The sequence below is a fragment of the Necator americanus genome, chromosome V (genome assembly GCF_031761385.1).
Source record: "Necator americanus strain Aroian chromosome V, whole genome shotgun sequence".
Classification (NCBI taxonomy): Eukaryota; Metazoa; Nematoda; class Chromadorea; order Rhabditida; family Ancylostomatidae; genus Necator; species Necator americanus.
This window is the reverse complement of record NC_087375.1, coordinates 189,550-204,551: the sequence shown is the minus strand read 5'-3', so window position 1 is coordinate 204,551 and position 15,002 is coordinate 189,550. Positions and strand designations below refer to the sequence as shown.

Sequence of the window (15,002 nt, the reverse complement as noted above, 5' to 3'; positions counted from 1 at the left end):
TTCCGAGATGGTCTGAATCTTCTCGATAGATGAGCTAGTTTCTCGGATGAAAAACTGGTTCTCATGAAACAAACCGGAACCTTCCAAGTCTTCCTCGAAGATGCGAAAAAGCTCCAGCTTTTTTGGGAACACGCTCGCAAAATTGCATCCCACTAGGTGCTTCTCTACAATTCCTTCATTAATGGCGGGAGGAGGCATTAATAACGCCCTTATCTCTGGAAGTCCATAATTAAATCAGTTGGGGCCCTAAGACCTAAGCATTAGTCTTAGAGGATTTATGACATGTAAGCGAAAAGAACTAAGAGAAAAAGAAGTTAGACAGTCTAGAAATAGGGCACCACTGAGTGCCTCCTCCCCCTCCCCACTACATTTTTGAAACAAACTTCTCGCAGTCAATTTATTTACTCTCCAGTTCCCGTTCGTTTATGAGTATACATAGCTGAGTCAAAACGACCTCAACTCTGCTGTAGTTGCACAAACGGCCGCGCTCGAAGCGGTGCGGCGAAGCAATTGGTTACTATCGAAGTGGGACCTTCGCTAGCTCCATTCAGATTGCAGAGATGAGTAAAGCCGAACTTGATCGCAGCTGCCAGCTAGACATTGTCGCTTCGAGCAGAATCGTTTACGCCACTGGATCAGGCTTCAGGTCGTTCAGCCCGACTAAACCACTTCTGGACTCGTTTTCACGAGCCTGGAATTCAGTAGGTTTTAACGATTTTTGGCAGAACTGTAAATGAAACCGATTCTTCCGTTGGCATTCTCCGAAGATGGATGGGAGGGGGATTCTTCAGTGTTTCGTTTTCTCCACCAATAAATAAGGCTCAGGATATATTTGTCCTCGTAACGGCATAGGACAAATCAAGCTCTCAGTACCCGACGAGACCGCTTTCCACGCAGTGTGATGGTGCGAAGATGGAACGAAAGCACCTAAAGTTGATTTCATTCCATCGAGTAACTTGACAAGGAATTTACTCCGCGCATTTTATCTCGTCACTCCCTTGGACGTATAGGGTTGCTTTGCTTGATAAACTGAGTCTTCTGGATTCTCCTAGAGCCGCTGACTCTTAGATTTAAAGGGGCTCCTTCGCATTTTTGCTACTATGTTTGAGCAGTACGTTCGGGACCACACCTATCACTGAGAAGAACTAAACACCTGAAATACCCCTGAACGCTAACTTTAGTTTCGGATATTTGAAGTGGTGCTGAGCTTTGAGAAAGTATCTAAAAGATGTACAAACCAAAATCCTGATCAATGCACTCCTGATGAGAAGACGTCTCTCCTATGGGGAGTGGTTCTTGGTTCTCGCAATTACGATGAATGGATGAAAGGCTTGGTGAGCACTAGAGCGGATTCGAACTTCCGATCGATCGTGTAGACAGCGTAACCTCTTATCGACTGTTCTACACCCGCCCCAGACGATTGGAACACAACAGAAATAACTCGAAACAGGAGTACAATACAGAAAGAGTGATTTGCAAGCGAAAGCGGGAACTGACGTCGGCATATCGTACGGATACTGTATCCTGGGGAAATAGTCGGCGCAAGAAACTATACTTCCGAATGCAACCTTAACGGTTTTATGAAAGATAGGGCACTGACGTCAGCATATCGTACGAATGATGAACTCGCGATAGTCAGAGAAATGTGCACACACAACATATACAACACCTTGACTCAGGGAGACTTTGTCTACAGACATTTTAGCATACTACTAATTAAAAATATGACATTCATTTCGAGGGTAAGTACCGAGTTGTCGACCCACTGATTTACATGCAATTTTTCATCAGGCTCAGCGCAAAATTACTAACTAAATCTAAATGCTTTAACATGCGCTGGAAACAAATATGATGATCAGTTTGAGCAAAAATATCGACTCATTTGTACGCACTTTTTAGTAGAAACTAAAAGCTTGCTAATTATTGTAATATTTAGTAATTTCGGCCGAAAATTCCTTTTCTTACCAGTCCTTTTTTTGGTTTTGTGCGTTTTCCTAGGTTGAATAGAATTTTGTCGGGTTCAACTTTACCATACTTTGATTGAGAATACTAGCAAGCATTTTCAGTTTCGCATGGTTACTTCTTTGTATGAAAGTAACAGCTTTAACAGTTTTTGAAGCATATTTTCTTGAAAGAGGTTTACAGGAGTTACTGGGTCGTCTCTACATAGGTTATGACTCCACTATACTTCATGTTTTCATGATTTTATGTTTCTCGTAGACCAGACATTTCAGAGAAACTGCTCTCTTACCCGGTGTTAAATCATTTTTGGATAGAATACTGATTTTAGAATGTTTATTCTTTCTGATCAGTGCAATGTGCACTTTGTGGCATCGGGAGCTATCAAGGATACCATCCGAGTATTTTGCCATTAGTCGGTTACAACGATCTTATTGCACTCACAAATGTATGCTGCCCTCCCAATATCTGAAAGTGATCAACGAAGTAGAGTTTCGAGTCGTTTAACTCAGTAGTTAAGAAGTTTTCAACTTATTGGAATAAGTATCCGTAAAGAAAAGGAAGATGTCTGAAAATCTAAAGAGGTTTGAAGTTAGAAACTTTGAAAAGATATTTCCGACTTTGACGTTGAAACGGACGAAAGACAATAGAAATACAAGAGTCAGAAATTTTCTGTTGCTGTAGTATCTAAAAAATTAAAGTGTGAGAATAAGATGATAGCCCTTGCCTTCCTCGCTCCCTCTCTCGTGACTTCCGTTGATATACTACTAGACAAGGTTGAGTTGCCTCTTCTTGAACTGATAGAACCAGAACAAAAGGTTTTAAACGAGTTTTAAATCTGATGAATATATGTATATATATATATATATATATTAAAGCGGAAGTGAGAGAGCATGTAGTGAATTGACAGAAGCACAACATTGTTTTATCGCTGTAATATCCACTGAACCCCATCAGATTCAAAAGCTGGAGAAGCATAGGAAATCGATGTTTTCTGCTGTATCTATTGTCTGTAAGTGAGACCTAAACGCTTTTAACTCTAGCACTTGTCTCATTTTCTTCTGTATTCCGACTGCTTTTTTGACGGTCCAGACTCTAGTTTTTGTTCTCTGTATCTATTGAAATCGAGTGCGCCTAATCCTCTTGGTGGTGGTTTCTCTTGAAGGAGACTTTGAGGCAACATCCAAAGCTGACTGGTCCATTTGGTAGCCAGAAATATACTGGCTTGATAATCCTATACATTAGTTGGAACTGTCAGTATTCCGACTAGTCGTGCTCTTTCTCAAATTGTATGTAGCTAGTGACCGCTCAAATCTAGTTGAACTGAAGAATTACACCAACTTCAGGTTCTTTTCACCATAGGGCTTGATTTAAAACAAGGACATTGTTTAAAAAAACAAATGGTGTCATTTAGACGATCTATTGTTATGCAAGCGGTGAATATGCATTGATGCATGTTTTTGAACGGACCATCATCGTCGTCGAAATCGTCGTCCAGAAAAGGCGATTTGTCTGCCAGAAAATTGGCACCGTAAGTTTCTAGGCTTCTGCTTCCTTATTTTGCTCATTTTCCCTTCTTCTTCTCCTGCTATGTTGTGTCACCTTTTCAGAGGTGGTAACAGCGACCGTGCGCAAGCCACTGAACTTCTTGTTGGGATTTTGGATCATCAATGTCCTTTAGTCTTTCATGAAATTTACGATGTCAAGATGTTCGGGATTGAGAAGTGTCACCCATTTGATGCGGGCAAATGGGGTAGAGTGTATGCAATGCTAAAAGGTAGGTTATCATCTGAATTACAAACCTAACAAAATTCTAGGTTTTTATACAGACTGGCACCTGATCTCTGACGAGAGTACTGTTAGGCCACTTGAAGCGACGAAAAACGACCTGCTCATTGCTCATACAAATTTGTACGTTTTCTTTCTTCACTCGAAATTTCTTTGTATTTTTCACGTGCTACTACATGCAAGCAATGGTATATATAGTCAGAAGTCTTGTGTGAAGCATTATACTAAAGGAAAAAATAAAAACTTTTTTGGTATTGTTTTGTAGAGGAGCTTCATGGCTGTGACCAATTCGTGGAGGTGTAAAACATGTAACAAGATGACGTGACCCGTCCTCACGGAAAGTGTGCACTGAGCTCCCTCTGCAGTATGAAAACACTGTGGAAAACTCCTTTCTGGACTTCTACCTTAGTTTTTTTGTAGTGTGTCCTATTTTTCTCGTGTAATAATGCATGAATAGGCTAGTATCAACGAGGACTTAGTTTTGTTTTTTCATTTGTTTTTTTTTAATTTTTAGTTGTTTTTGTTTTGTTTTGAGGACGCTTCTAAGATCTTGCTTTGTATGGATTCGGTTTCTCTCCTATTTTTTTCTGTAATTATGCATCTATTTTGTAGTCGGAATCAGAGCTGAACTCCAAAATTCATCCTAGAAGAAAGTTGACTATGCACTGTTACAGAAGTGGGGCAGAAATCCAAATCCTGTAGACTAAAGTGTTTGTGGAGATGTGCTGGGATTAGAAGAAACTAGAAAGACTGGAAAAGTGTTTCCATGGTATAACGGTGGAAATTGTGCACTAGTACAAAAAAGATGAGACAGAAGTTGGTTCTTATAATGAAGGATCTTGACGGCCTTCTAGGTGCAAAATAAACGGTAGAACTAGTGGTGAATAGGACATCACCAGGATTCTCAGAGGGAGTTGTGTGCACTTCATCGAGGGTGGATCTTATCGTCGTGCTACAAAATATTTTACGCCGACTGTTGTCTAAAAAGTCACCATCTGCGTTCATGTGATGAGAGACTTTGTGGAAAATCGTTTTTTCTAGATATTTGAGCAGTCTTTACTCTCCCTGTGTTCTCGCCAAGGTAGTCGAAGTTCCCATCGCCTGTTTAATTCCCACATGTATCACAGATAAGTATTTCTTGAAACGAATGAGGTAAGCGTTTGCTCGGTGGTTCGTCAACGTCAATATATCGAAGAATCCGATATTAATAGATATCAGTGCGGTGGTACGGTTGCAGCTTGTGGCCTGGCTCTTGAGCGTGGATGGGCCGTTAATTTAGGTGGAGGATTTCATCACGCACATAGTAGGTGGTCTTCATCTCTCTTTTCCTCAAAAAAAAATCTTCCGGTGTTGGTTAGAAGTGCTCAGTTTAAATCTCTTTTAGGGAGTTTTGGAGGCGGCTTCTGTGTTTATGCTGACATTTCGCTCGCTTTAAAAATACTGTTCTCACGGAAATTGATAGAAAAGGCCTTGATCATAGATTTGGATGCTCACCAGGTTTGCGTTCTGCATAATTGGAGGAAATGACGTCATTACACATATCTTTGTACCGTTGAACTTTTGTTGGACATTACGTGTGAATCTCTGTAACCGTTCCCGTGGAAAACTCGATTACTTTAAATTATGTTGATTTACTTATTTACTCAGTTACTTTACTCTTTCCCTCTCACACACAGAAACATAGCTAATCAATAAACTAGGCATAGTTATTGAATTTTTATTGTAGTGCAGAATATGTTCAGCTTTCAATCATATTCACTTTATACTACCAGTAAAAACCAGGCTGCTTCATTTGTTTCCAACCACTAAAAAGCTTCATCAAAACTTACATTTTCATCTTAGTGGCTTTTCTTCAAGGGGAACGGTCATGAACGAGATTTCGGAGATGATGAAAAAGTATTCATCCTTGATGTCTACAATCCAAGGATTTATCCTTGGGATCATAAGGCACAAGAAGGCATCTCTTGTTCGGTACACGTTGGTTCGATGACATCCGATGTTGAGTATCTGAAGTGAGTTTCCATGGTTTTTGAAGCAATTTTCTGCAGAAGACAAAGGTATTTGAAAAAAAATGTTCAGACTGGTAAAGCGTAATCTTTCAACTGCGCTTACGGATTTCCGCTGCGATTTGGTGATTTTTAACGCCGGCACAGATAGTTTGGAGAACGATCCATTAGGTGGACTGTCTTTGAGCCCAGAGGTTCGTAACGCTTCTGTACTTACTTGCTCTTGCCCCGTCTAGGTTGTGGCCTGTTGCTGGCGATATGCGACAACGCAGTGCAAAGGACGAAAGAAGTTAGAAAATTTGGAGAAAAAAAGAGAAACATCATAGATATTTCATCTGACATTTGCATTCTGCTCCAATTTTCAATGCATCGATCCGAAATCAGGCAAGGTAGATGTTTAAAGGAATTTGTAGCTTTTGTAAATAAATGAATGTGCAGGTGAGTCTTAATTAATGTCACAGATTTCTGAAGAAGAGCGAATGAGAATTAACTTCTATATGAACTCAAAGAGGGAAAGGCTCGCATTTCATTGACAACCTTGAAAAGAGGCTGCTTCAACAGTTTATCGCAGAAGTGTTAGATGCTTCTTGTGATGTGAATGCTTCAAGAAATATATCATGATATTTAATAACGGGCTTAGTCCGTGTGTGTGTGTGTGTGTGTGTGTGTGTGTGTGTGTGTGTGTGTGTGTGTGTGTGTGTGTGTGTGTGTGTGTGTGTGTGTGTGTGTGTGTGTGTGTGTGTGTGTGTGTGTGTGTGTGTGTGTGTGTGTGTGTGTGTGTGTGTGTGTGTGTGTGTGTGTGTGTGTGTGTGTGTGTGTGTGTGTGTGTGTGTGTGTGTGTGTGTGTGTGTGTGTGTGTGTGTGTGTGTGTGTGTGTGTGTGTGTGTGTGTGTGTGTGTGTGTGTGTGTGTGTGTGTGTGTGTGTGTGTGTGTGTGTGTCTCGCAAAATTCGAAAAAGGGGGTGCGACGGGTCCACCGGCGTTGCACTAGCGTGCCGGCGCCAGATACCTATAGAAGGGGGTGGGACGGGTCCACTGGCGCCAGATACCTATAGAAGAGCGTGCGACGGGTCCAACAGCGCCAGATTGCTATAATATGGGGTGCGACGGATCCAGCGGCATCGGTGGACCCGGTCATTGGAGCGCAATAAATTAGTGTGCATGACGCAAAAGGTAAATGGTTGCAGCCGTTTCATAGCCGTAACCACCTGGCGCTTTGCTCTTCACCTTTATGACTACTCCTGTGTGCCTATTTCCTTCTTCTTTCGCCTCAAGTTTGTAGCATGCCGTTCTCAGAAACTGGCTGCTTAAATAGTAGCAAAATGTTCATGTGATTTGACGTGGAACGTTATCTTTATCAGTAGGATGATGTCTTTCACGTTATTTTATGTTAAAACATCATTCTGTGATAACTATTGGGGAAAACAGGAGGAACACACATACTTCGAGTAATGTTTCAAATTGTATCTATATTATTCTGGCACCGAAGGAGTGTTTGTAGCTGATGATCGAATATTCTCCAAATGTAGAATTGACGCGTTTGGAAGGAAAACTTCGTAACCTTTCGCCTTAATTTATAATATAAAGAAGAGAAGGAAAGCGCTGTTAAAAAAACACAAGTATAATTTTAAATAAAACACCACTACCATTAACTTTCATTGATCAGTGAAGGGAGCGAAGCTAAAACCACCAAAAGTCTGAAGTCGGGCTTTAGCCGGACATTCAGGCTGGTATTTATTATATCTTCACTACACTTATATTCATTATATTATATGCAATTGAGATTTCACTGCAGTAATAATATTTTTTTAATGTGTTCTTTTCTATCGAACATTTGTTGTTACTTCTGCGGACTACTTTCGGTTCATTTCACATAATTGTGCTCCAGAAATACCATTTGACCTCCGCTTTCTATTTCGGGGGGCCTTAGAACAATGTTTATAGCTGCTACACAAACATTGCTTCTATGATGCTGCTGTTGAGCAAAAAATGGTCAATGCATCCATTTTTGAGACCTATCCGAAATGAAAGGCAACATCCTAGTTACCAAAATGTAGGACGTCGAAAATGTGGTAAAAATTCTCCTGCGGGCCACTGCTGAATCCGTCTATAAAGAAAGATTTGACTGTGTATGATTAACACCAAAATATATGAGAATATATGATCACGTATACATATTAGTCTGAAACTTTTCTAGAAATTCTGGAGATCTGAAAATTTGAATTTATGTTAAAACATCATTCTGTGATAACTATTGGGGAAAACAGGAGGAACACACATACTTCGAGTAATGTTTCAAATTGACAAGTTTTAGAGTAACATGTATGTGTAAATATATATTCTAATATATTTTGGTGGTAATCATACCCAATCAATTCTTACATTAATCTCCAGCTCTTGCATCTTCAAAAATTTTCACACATTTTCTTCTGCGTAGCCGCGTTTCCTGCCCATTTTTTCCGTTTCCTAAGACAACACCGAGAGTACAAGTAGCTTCGGGGGCGGCTCCACACTTAACAATCAGCCCGCAAGCTGTTTATGGCGACTGCCGAAGTGTTTTCCACATTATTTCCGAACAATTTCAGTGCATAGTTCGTCGTGACGAAGTCGTGTTTCGTCTGTGTCGGCAGAACTCAACACCCATCGCGATGGTCACCAGTGGCGGATACCTGATGAAGAGTGCTGAAGTCATTGCCAATTCCATAAAGAATTTACACGAAAAGGAACTGATAGAACTCAGAGCCTGAAAAATTTGTAGCTCTGTACATAAATGCTTGGTGTTGTAATCTATTGTCTATACCTGATATAAATTAGCTAAGCAACAATCTAATGTTAACATTTAAATTTATTTTTTACTTTATCACTTAATTTTATTTCGGTTCCTATAAGAGAACTATAGAAAATGAACTACGACGAAACTATAGTTAACCATGCGAAAAAATACAGTAGTATCTACTGCAACCGTGGACGCATTTTTCGAAAGAACTGAGCTTTGAGTTGAGCTTTTACGTCTCTCTATCATTATTTATGGGGAACCTAAGAGTTTTATTGGATTTATTATTGCAAGGTCTTGTATTTTTGTATTTGTGCTCATACTACTTTCGTTTCCTGTAAAAAAGAATGGAGGTAAAAATCACTGGATTTTGCCGCCCATGAAGTCAGCCAGTTTCGCCCTTTATTTAAACTACTGCTGATAAAAACTGACGTGGTGACACAGCTGAAGAAGCCAAACCATCACAATCCTTAGGGCAAGAGGTAAGGTTTTTTTTTCAGGAAAAGGTTTTTCAGGAAAATGTCATCCGCATGTAGTAGTTTTACGGCAACTTTTATTCCAAAGAAATTACTGATCAAGCATTTTCGGTATTCAAATAAAAGTAAAGAGCGTTATAGTTTTTTCTCCTATTTTTGTTTCTCCACTGGTTAAGATTTAGTTACGGATTGGTTTGGATTTACTAAATAATTTATTGTCTTTTTGGAAACCCTTAGCTACTTGCGTTTCTAAATAACTATATTTTTCGAAATTGAACAAAACATTCAAAGAAAATTTTTGCATTTATATCTTCTTGGTTTTTGTTACTAATTTTTCATTTATTATTCTATTATTTTTGGTTGTTTCTCCTTCATCGAAAATAATTTTTCCCCATACACACATTCAAGAAATGATGCTTTCACCAGCTAAATCGAAAATGGTTAGTGTAGAATGGGAGCGAGTTTCACACTAGCATCCTGAACCGCACAAAAAAGAGCTTCGACAGTCCCAGTCGGATAAGGCGTTACTGTTCAAATGCATACTGACGCGCCGTCTATGGATAAACAACTGTTTTTCGATAGAGGATTCCTAGCCATTTATTGAGATTTTTTGGAAAAAATGAAAGCTCTTAACATGAAGAGATAATAGAGATAAGAGATAGAAAATCACCTCGAATGCGAACATGAAATAAGTTAGAATGTTAGCATCAAAAACTTGCAAATATTGGGACACTGTTAATTATTAACAAAAAGTTGCGAGAACGTAAGAGAAAAAGCATCTTCTGATCTGAGCACACTGGAAACGTATTGAAGCTATACCGGTTAGTAAGCAGATAAGAAAGTGTTATAGAATCGAATGGTTCCCGGAACCTCTAGCATTGATTTTGAAAAAAGATACCTTTAAACATCACATTGCAGAGATTATATATATATATATTTGTTGTATGATGTACTGGATTTTAATACAGTGGTCCACAGAAAACTGCATACTAAAACGATGAACAGAGGGAACATTATAGCACTGTTATAATTTTTTTTTCCTGAAGAAGAGAAAACCAATCTCTTCTCCAATGATCTCATCTCTGCCGGCTGTCTATACGGATAGAGCGCATAATGGTGTTCCTTCCGTACAAAAATGCCCGTCAACCAAGTCAAATTTAATTATTTGAACCTCAAATTTTACAACTAAAATATACTCATTAATTGATCAGTGATAGTTGATGCAGGCAAAAGTCCTGAAACTCTTTCCTAGCACTCCCAAATTCTCAAGTGATTTTTTGTTTTTTTTTTCCAAATTTTGAAATGTTGCACTTTCGATAGATTAAGGTTTCTCTGCCGAGGACTTTCTTATGTTTCTTTGAAAAGAGGTTTCATTTGCTCCTAACTTGGTAGAGTTTTCCCAGATTCTATAAATTGAATTCATTGACATTGCACAAAACTCGTCCTAAACCCTCTCATTCTCCACCTCCACTTCAGCTAATGGTTGCCCGTGGATTCGACATAAGCTAGTTTCTTATAAAGGTACTCTGAACACTATCCAGAAAAGTGGAATCTGTTGTACAAGTCCTAAAATCTGTTAGATATGCAAATAAAAGATGTAGAAAAGGGCTTTAGGTTAAAAGTTCGAGATGGAAACAAAATTTACTTCTAGTAATGAAGATACTTAGTTGGACCTGATTTTCACTGATTTTGAAGTCGGTGTCATGTATTTCAGAACGCTCTACTGATCCTTACCAATTCTTCACATGCTGAAAACGTTCAGCAGCGTCCACATTTTAGAATGAATGATTTTGAGCTCTGAGTTATAAGATGAAGGATAAAGGATAAAGAGTCTGGCGTTGATCAACCAACTTGGGATGCGGCACCATGTTCGCTTCAATTCAGAATCGTTTGAGGTTTACGAACGTGTAACTGGCCCATGCAATTACTTGCGGGAGCTAGCCGATATGTCAAGTAAGTGCTATTATCCTCCCAGACAAGTCTGATACCAATTTATCGACCCCGGAGGGTGAAAGACTTGGTGAGCGCTAGGGCGTATTCGAACTTCCGATCGATCGTGCAGACGGCGGAACCTCTTACCGACTGCGCTACACCCGCCAACATTATAAGATAACGCTAAGAAACTGCTGTCTTCTATGTTGAAGAAGTGGTGCTGCCCATTAAGACAAACATCTGCGTTTGGTGGAGAGAAAGTTCCCATCCTCCCACTCTCTGTTCAACGTAACTGAGAATGAAATGTTCACAGGTTTCACTACTAATGTTAAAAATTCGCGTATATCTTTAACTCATTACTTTTATTTCTAACAGTTTATTTATGAATACATGAAATTACATACAATGTAAGTATTTTGATCAAATAATGTTGTCGCTCTTCTCGGAAGAATCTGTCGTTGTTGGCGACTTTGTGCTGATAGATACTGATCGTTGGCGGAACAACATATCAATAGCCATCAAAAACGAAATGGCTAACTTTACTGATCGTCGACAACGACGGCGAAGACAACCATGGAGAAGCAGACTCAGAGCGATACCCGTAGATAATGAAAGAACCACAGAAAGACATATGGATTACCCTGCCACACCAGATGCGATCAGATGCTGATGATTGTTCACGTTCAAAGGGAAACAAGTGAACCACTTTGTGGACTACACTGCGTCAGGAACGTGTTTGCGGTAATGTTTGGACAACGATGAGGCTCGCTGCGTTCGAGGCAGGACCGAATGACATCCTACGGTGATCGACATTGACGCTCTTTCGTATCGCCAATATCCACTCTCTATGTCGCAAGAGACCCTCCGCATTACTGGAATCTAAAAAAAGATGCACGGCTAATGAGTATGCTAATTCCTTACAAGGAAGAAAACAGTCAGGAGTACCTCTCTTTTGATGGGCAGACAAAAAGCGCCGGTGGCCCCTCTGCTTCGTCGGCAAAGACATACCGCTTCGGAGATCATTTTTGGCTCTCGGGTCTCGTCGAAGTTCACTCTTAATCTTGACCACTATTTCGCTTTTCTTCGCAGAAAAACGATGTCTAGCTGTTCTCACCGCGATTCCCATGGACACATAGCTCGCTGCATAACTGTCGTATCACCTTCGGCTCGTGGTGATTTGTTGCAAATCGCCGGCTCTGACGACGGTGGGGACCAATCCTCGTCCACTTCTGCGCCAACACCTTCCAGCGACTCTCGCATCCATGCGGCATGGTCATCTCTCTAAATAGAGCCAGATCTGTTAGATCTAGGTTGATAAGGAGGTGATGTGCGAATAAACATGGGATATGGTGTTCTTGTGGTTGTTATGACGGTCAGTGTTTTACAGATAAATATATCGTTTGATGTTTACATGTAGGAAAAAAGGGTGACCATGAGAGAAACAATTTTTTCGAGATGAATAGAGTATATCTAGCAATTTACTGTCGTTTGTTCGAGTATAGGATATTTCCGTGGGCATTAATGCTATTATTGGTCCTTCTACGAGTCTTTGCCTATTTTGAAGGAAAAAGATGCTGCGGATTGGACTGGTTATATTCAGTACTTGGAGAATTATGGGTGTTTAGGTATTTCAAGGATATTGTGTCCTTAAGCCGGCTACATGAGGGCATACAACCGTTCCGAATTTCTTAAATAGAGTGACATTTTCACAGAGCAAGTGCCAAAATAATCAGATTTACGATTTCGTGCTGTTCATAGCCTATCTAAACAGCTCAGGTTACATCGACATAACTGTAATGCGAGCAAATCGCGGTACGATTTTTGCGGTACTTCTGAGAGAAAAAAAAACAAGAAAACGCGGGACACTGTCTACGAATCCAAGAATAAAAGCATTGAAGTGCACCAGAGGGATCAATTCACACAACAAAGCAACTCTTTACCCTTATGGGATTGAAAGAATGGAACCTCGTGAGGTGAGTTTCGTCACTCGTTACAAGTATAAAAAATTGTCCTACTTCGAAATCTTACCAGAAACTCACACTAAGGATTTTTCAATTGATTCTTTGGTTGTTTCGCCAGAGAAAGTGATGATTTTTTCTGATTCAGCTGGATTCAGTTTGTTGGATTTATAAGCGGTGGTTCGTATTTTTGTCGTGACACTTGTAAACAACACTGCCTCGAATTCCGCCGCGCGTTTGTGTTTCTCAACAAATTTGATTTCTTATTTGGGATTGTCACTCCTTAGAAGGTTTGACTATGTTGTTCGCAAAGCCAGTATAAATCCGTTGGTGAAGATTCCTTAGAGTGAAATTGTTAGAGGTCCGTAGTAACATCACTGTAGATCTTAGTGTATTCATGGAAGTCGTCATGTACAGAGCACCTGAACCCTGCAGAATAAAGTGTGGATCTGTTGAAAAAGTAGTTAGTTGTGAATTTCGTCGAAAGATATGTCTTGGATCCCTTTACTGAAGTTGAATATTACCGTTCTATGAATTGTAGAGATAATTTGCACATATTACCCATGTTGTATGTTACATGTTACACTGTAATAACTCTGACAGTGTTAGAAATCCGAAATTAATCTCTGAAGCTTGAACTAGTCAGAACTACTCAAAACTCTTGAAATTTTATCAGTTTCCCATTCATCTGCTAGTATTGTCATACATTTTGAGGATGTACCTTTTCTATAAATTTTATTTTGGAGAACTTTTTAATATTAGTAGCGACCTACTGGCGTTAGTCCTGGATTTCATTTATTAAACAGGAGATATTAAACCTTTACATAGGCAGATCATCGCAAATGCACGTTCCTTTTAATACGTTCTAGAACAGGACTAAGGTGACTGTGTTGTTATGTAAGGCACTGTAACTTTTTCCCAGCGTCAGTTCACGGAGCCAAAGAGAGACAGCAAAAGTTAACCGATTGCATTGCGCTTGTCAACCGCAAAGAATGATGGAAAGGGACATCAACGCCTTTTTTAGGTCAATTAGGATCGCCCTTTCTTGTTCGAATGCAAAAGTTGACCGGACATTAGTGGACGAGAAAATCTCGAAAGAAAAATCCTTGATGTAAGGAAATGGTGAATGAGCATCAAATCAATCTCATTTTCATTGCAAAGGAGGACGTTATGGAAATGATATGAGGTTTTTGTTCTGGTGGTTTTTACATGAAATTTACATGAAAAAATGAGCTTGATAGAATCCTTAGAAGACATCAAACTACACAAAATTTCGTTTTAAAAAAGTAGAAAATAAATAATTAACTGTTACCAGGGTGGGCGGCTCGACACAAAGCCGATGAGGCTTGTGCAAATGTCGCTGCCTGTGAATCTTTGCCGAGGCGAAGTATTGTTGTAAATTTAGCAGAAGAATGGCGAGAAGGTTCAGAAATCGCATTTAGTGATGATAATGCGCCCCCGCATGTGTCTGACCTAGTGCCCCACTAGTACCGCCCATTCCTGGATCCAGAAACCTGCCCGATGGCCTGAGAGTTGCAACCGTGTTTTTGCAAACTTTCCATGTCCAAGTAGCGAAAAAGGGAAAGGTTTCTGTTAGCAATCTTTTCGTCATCGATGAGTCGTTAGGTAAGGGCAAAGTTTAGAAAGCGGACTCATCAAACAGGTCGTAAAGAAACTCATTGACGGAACAAAATAACGAGTATTAGAATGCTGTTCAATTCTTTAGCAAGTGTTACAAGTATGACGTATACAGTCGACGTAAAACGTATTGTATTAAAGATGTTGACGCAGCACATCCTTGGTGAACGCCTGCACAGAATTCCCTCTATGTACATTGTACGGGAAACTCTCTAGAGCTCTTTTCCTTTCAATTTTTTTATGTTTTTCACTAATTTTTTGCCTATAATAATGAAGGAATAACTTAACATCCTCTTTCTGGAATCATAGCCGCTAGACTGTTCCTAGGGTGCTTCCGTGTTCTTACTTTGTAAGGATCCAATTTCTCATTTTTGTCCCATTTTTTGCTTAACTGTACAATCGAAATAATAATAAAACAGTAAAATTCGCCCTAGAAGAAGGCTAAACATGTACAGTCACACAAAAAGAGGGTC

The 15,002-nt window shown here is 39.7% G+C and overlaps 2 protein-coding genes across 4 annotated transcripts; one reads left to right on the top strand and one right to left on the bottom strand.

Annotated features, from left to right (window-relative positions):
* Positions 1 to 3,413: 3,413 nt before the first annotated feature.
* Positions 3,414 to 8,499, top strand: RB195_012544 (uncharacterized protein; the record flags this gene model as incomplete). Of its 2 annotated transcripts, XM_064201956.1 has the most annotated exons (10): positions 3,414 to 3,490; positions 3,570 to 3,736; positions 3,789 to 3,870; positions 4,789 to 4,899; positions 4,959 to 5,050; positions 5,132 to 5,244; positions 5,605 to 5,759; positions 5,827 to 5,947; positions 6,080 to 6,142; positions 8,338 to 8,499. In XM_064201956.1, the coding sequence occupies 10 exons, from the start codon at positions 3,414 to 3,416 to the stop codon at positions 8,497 to 8,499; spliced, it is 1,143 nt and encodes a 380-aa protein (XP_064057837.1). The 2 variants fall into 2 exon arrangements, with proteins under 2 accessions (XP_064057837.1, XP_064057836.1); XM_064201955.1 differs by lacking the exon at positions 6,080 to 6,142.
* Positions 8,500 to 11,647: 3,148 nt separating this feature from the next.
* RB195_012543 (uncharacterized protein) lies at positions 11,648 to 14,329 on the bottom strand (the record flags this gene model as incomplete). 2 transcript variants are annotated; one of them, XM_064201954.1, is made up of 4 exons in its annotated part: positions 11,648 to 11,812; positions 11,879 to 11,987; positions 12,048 to 12,214; positions 14,204 to 14,329. In XM_064201954.1, the coding sequence occupies 4 exons, from the start codon at positions 14,327 to 14,329 to the stop codon at positions 11,648 to 11,650; spliced, it is 567 nt and encodes a 188-aa protein (XP_064057835.1). The 2 variants fall into 2 exon arrangements, with proteins under 2 accessions (XP_064057835.1, XP_013303077.1); XM_013447623.1 differs by lacking the exon at positions 14,204 to 14,329 and having other exon boundaries at positions 12,048 to 12,193.
* Between the last annotated feature and the right edge of the window lie 673 nt (positions 14,330 to 15,002).